A 4329-nucleotide genomic window follows, 5' to 3' on the forward strand; every position below is an offset into this window, starting at 1 on the left:
AGTTTGTTCCAATCTTACCAATAGAAGTGTAAACAAGTAATCTCAAAATATTGAACGCATGTGCGGGCCTGGGCCTTATGTCAAAAATCTCCACTGTTCCCCGTCAGCTTCTACCATCTGTGTCCGCCCAAAATCATGCATATGAAGACAGACTTTGTCTGGTATCGTTGTGTATTCAAAATCAATAAATTGATGGCCAAGGTTTCTAAAGGCAATATCTCTTTGCAGTTCTTATCCCTGCTGAAATTCGTTCCCAATTTAAGAGTCTTCAGTACCTAGTTACTTATTCTTAACTTTCATGTCATTTGTCTTTTCTTTTTTGCATGTTTTTCTCTTCCCTCTCATATTTAGGCGGATACTGTGATAAATATTTTCTCAAATAGAAAGAAAAAAGTGTAAAACTACCACTGCAAAAAAAAAAGATTGACCAATTTCTCATACGTAAATTATATACTTTACATGAGTGCAAAAAAAGTAAACTTTTTAGTTCAATTACTTTTCTTTTTGTGAGTAGAGCACTTGCATATCTTGTTAAGCGACTCTATTGGCTGCTAGAGCATGTATAGCATTAGAAAACAATACCAAACTTCAAATAAAATAAAATAAAATAAAAATCTATCGTTAAAGCGTCTTCTCTTTATTAGATAACCTGCTAGCTAATCCGTCAAACCATCAACGTAGGTGTAAGCCAAGTGAATTACAAATTTTGCGAAAATATTCTAAACCCTGATGTTTCATTACCCCTTTAAAACTGGGCCTTATACTCTGGATAAGTAAAGACATATCTACCTGATATTTCTCTTAAGATTTATAGCATAAATTATATAAAGCGGCTCTTGGCTAACGTGTATTATAATCTCAACTAGAGATATAAATTTGCTCTTTGCAAAAGATTATTATATGGTACATGGTATCAATTATTATATTAGCATATCAAAAAGTTTAGTATAAATATGATTATTTGCCTTGGGGTTTCTACTTTACTTTCTTCTATTTCACATACTGGACTCTTATATACAATAAAGTATGATCTTGATCACTCTCAAAGACACTCTCATAACTAGTAGAAAGAAGTTAATCTTCAAAAGTCACACTTCTCTGTTTCAAAAAGTCAAGTAATCAACTGCGAAAAGGTTGTATGGCATAACATTAAAGCCAAAGAAAGAATGTAAAGAGCGGACTACCGAGAATAAGCTTGATCAAGTAAAAAAAGTATTCAGATCTCTACACATCTGCTTGCCCAGAGTATCTGTCCTAAAGGATCAGGATACGATTATCAAAAAATGTAAACTCGTGTGTTAAACTTCCTCTACAATTTGGACACATAATGTAAGATGCTCCCAATACCTCTGCAAACTCTTACTTGCGACAAGATTTACGTATATGTTTTCTTAAGCGCATTGTTGAGGCGGCAAACCTACTAAGTTGTTCTTTGAATATGCTTGCTTTAATAGAATAAGCTCAAATTCAAGTAAATCATAACGTAAATCCTCTTTTATAGCAGTAAGAACCTTGGAAACAAAACAAAACACAATATATATATATAAATATTTTGTTACCCAATTATTCATAATAATGTATGTTAACAAGGGCATAATGGCCATTTTTTCTACCTCATTATCATAACAATTGTCTCTCAATTCCAAGCCAATTAATAGGTTAATCACTAATACGACAAGGCTGATAATCTTGGTAAAGGGTAGTTAAAGTCGTATAGAAAGTTATTTATTGCGCTTGTATATACATATAGCTCTTTGAGTACTAGTACTAGATAAATATTACTTAAAGTCGTATGATATCTGGGTGTCTGATTCTAGGAAAATTTGAGGAACTTCCAACAAAATGTATGACACTGTTGAGTTAGAATGGCTCAATTGAAGAGAGAAAATAGCTGTAAAGCAACTCCTCATTAAAACAACTTGAAACCAAGCAGAAAGATAAAAAGGGAGTGATAGTAAGCCTGAGATGACTGATATAAGAAGATGGTAGAATTTGAACACGTAGTGAAGAGCATTTCCTTGAGATCTTAGGTAATGACACCAAGAGGTATTTACTTATTTTCAGTCATTAAACAATCCTTTGATTTTATTATTATTATTTATTATTTAAAATATATAGATATAGATACTTTTGTGTGTATATATATATAATTCAATTGAACTTGATTTAGAAATCTTTTTAAACTATATGAAAACAATCCAGTTCAGAACATGTACAAGTTAATTTGATTATTATAAAAAAGAAAGAAAGAAATCTATGTGTAATTTTATTATCACTGCTATGTTTCATTAATATTGATTGGTATTGGTAATAGCATTAAGATTAAGATTAAGATTAAGATTAGCAGGATGATTAACCATTATCCAAGGAGAGGTTCAGAAGCTTCGTCTCCAACTTGACCATCGATTAATAATGGACGGGAAATACCGAGCCATTTCTTGACCTTTGCCGAGAACAGGATGAATTCAAATACGATAAAGCTGTCGATGGCAACTTGAATGGAACCGCAAATGATAAATTGAACTGGAGAATTGGTGTGTAAAAAATAAAACACCTTGAAGCTATCACCAAGAACCTACAGAGATAAAGATAAAGATAAAGATATATATCAATATAAGTATGAGATAATCAATACATATATAAAAGATATATTGAAAGATCTTTTTTTTTTAAAAAAAAAAGAAGGGAAATGATACTAAGATATAAACCATTACCCAAGTTCCGATCACAAGCAGGCTAAATCCAAAAGTGGATCGTCGTTTCCAATTGGAAATACACTGGGGTAGTGGCAAAGTGCTTTCGATTCCGAGACTGATGACACCAATAGTTTCGACAAAGCTAGAATATCGACTGAGCAGGATAAACAGCACGCCGACTACGGTTGTGAAACAGAGGATACAGTTTATGTAAGACAGGTAGTGGTTCCATGCCCAGAAGGTCTGTGGCAGGAAATTAAAGCCAACGGCAGGGTTTTCCTGGCTGGTAGAAGCATCATCTTCATTATTATCATTACTATAATTAGCACTAGAGATACTAGAGGTGCTGGTGGTGGGTGTGGAACTAATGCTGTCATAGCGAGTGGCTTGGTGTGATGGTTGGTTGTATCGTACTACAATTTCGAGCAAAATAAGTTGGGCGGCAATCATTACGAGCGATTGGACAAGTAAGGTCGTATCGAATCGTTTTCCAATCCTACAAAACACCAAGGGTATTATTATCAAGGCACATAAATGTTGGCATGTATACATATGAATGTAAGCTATTGTTAGTATCTGTGCTTGTATTTTACTTGCCAAAAGTATACTCGCAAAATACTAAAAAAAAAAAAAATTGAATAAAGATATGTAAGGGTATATTTGGTTAATATTTTACATACATGTTATGTTGTGCATATAAATTTATATTTATAAACTTACTTTGCAAATAAGAGGATTCCACATGTCAAGGAATTGAATCCTGCACTTGATTTTTTTCTTTTGATGATGAAATACTATTAATTAAGAAATCACATGAGAGAATGAAATGAAGTTAATGAATGTACAAATCTGCAAAATGACTTTATATGTTGTTCTTAATTACTTGGTCAACATAGCCAATGACTGGCCCAAGGACCATTACGATTGACAGACCGATTTGTGCCAAGTCTGCCATGGTGGTATATTATATTTATATTGTATAATAAATTATTGTTATTTATTGTTGTTAGAGAGAGTTGTTGGATGGTTCAAATTTGAACAATTTTATAGGTGTTTACGGAGTGAATGTCCGAAAGAACAAAAAAAAAAAAAAAGAAAAAAAGAAAAGGAAAAAATGATCGATTAATTTGTTCAATAGTACAGGTACAAATATAGACATTGAAGATGGTAACGGAGTGAACGTCCGACCAAAGAACAACAGCAAAAGACATTCGATTAACTTGCTTGAACGATACTTTTTTTTTAGATATACGAATATAGATATTGAGTTATCTCATCTTGTATTTGGTTATTCAAAAAATAAAATAAAAAAGAAACGGAGAGAGATACTGAGTGGGCAATAAAGGGTGGTGTGAACCGAGTTTAATAAAAACACAACAACAAATTAAACCCGGTTCATTAGGCCCGGTTCATTCCCGAAACATTAGCCTTCTTCGTAACCCGGACCACTAGCCCGCTTCTAGCCCGATGTATTATAGCCAAAGTTCGATATAGTAGAAAGAGAGATAATATATGTGTGTGTATTGAGTTGTAGCAATCTTTTGATAGCAAATTTCTAAAAGCAACACTCTTTATTAAACCAAAAGATATCTTTCAACAAAACCATCAACAAAGTATTAGCATTATTATTACT

The 4329-nt window shown here is 32.7% G+C and overlaps 1 protein-coding gene across 1 annotated transcript; it reads right to left on the reverse strand.

Moving 5' to 3' along the window:
* Positions 1-2084: 2084 nt before the first annotated feature.
* PHYBLDRAFT_76985 (hypothetical protein) lies at positions 2085-3699 on the reverse strand. The gene is made up of 5 exons (XM_018443213.1): positions 3580-3699; positions 3417-3490; positions 3294-3314; positions 2715-3192; positions 2085-2575 (listed from the first exon to the last, which is right to left on the reverse strand). Exons 1-5 carry the CDS (start codon positions 3649-3651, stop codon positions 2360-2362), a joined length of 861 nt encoding a protein of 286 aa, XP_018296940.1. The 5' UTR covers positions 3652-3699; the 3' UTR covers positions 2085-2359.
* Between the last annotated feature and the right edge of the window lie 630 nt (positions 3700-4329).

The sequence above is a fragment of the Phycomyces blakesleeanus genome (assembly GCF_001638985.1).
Source record: "Phycomyces blakesleeanus NRRL 1555(-) unplaced genomic scaffold PHYBLscaffold_3, whole genome shotgun sequence".
NCBI lineage: Eukaryota > Fungi > Mucoromycota > Mucoromycetes > Mucorales > Phycomycetaceae > Phycomyces > Phycomyces blakesleeanus.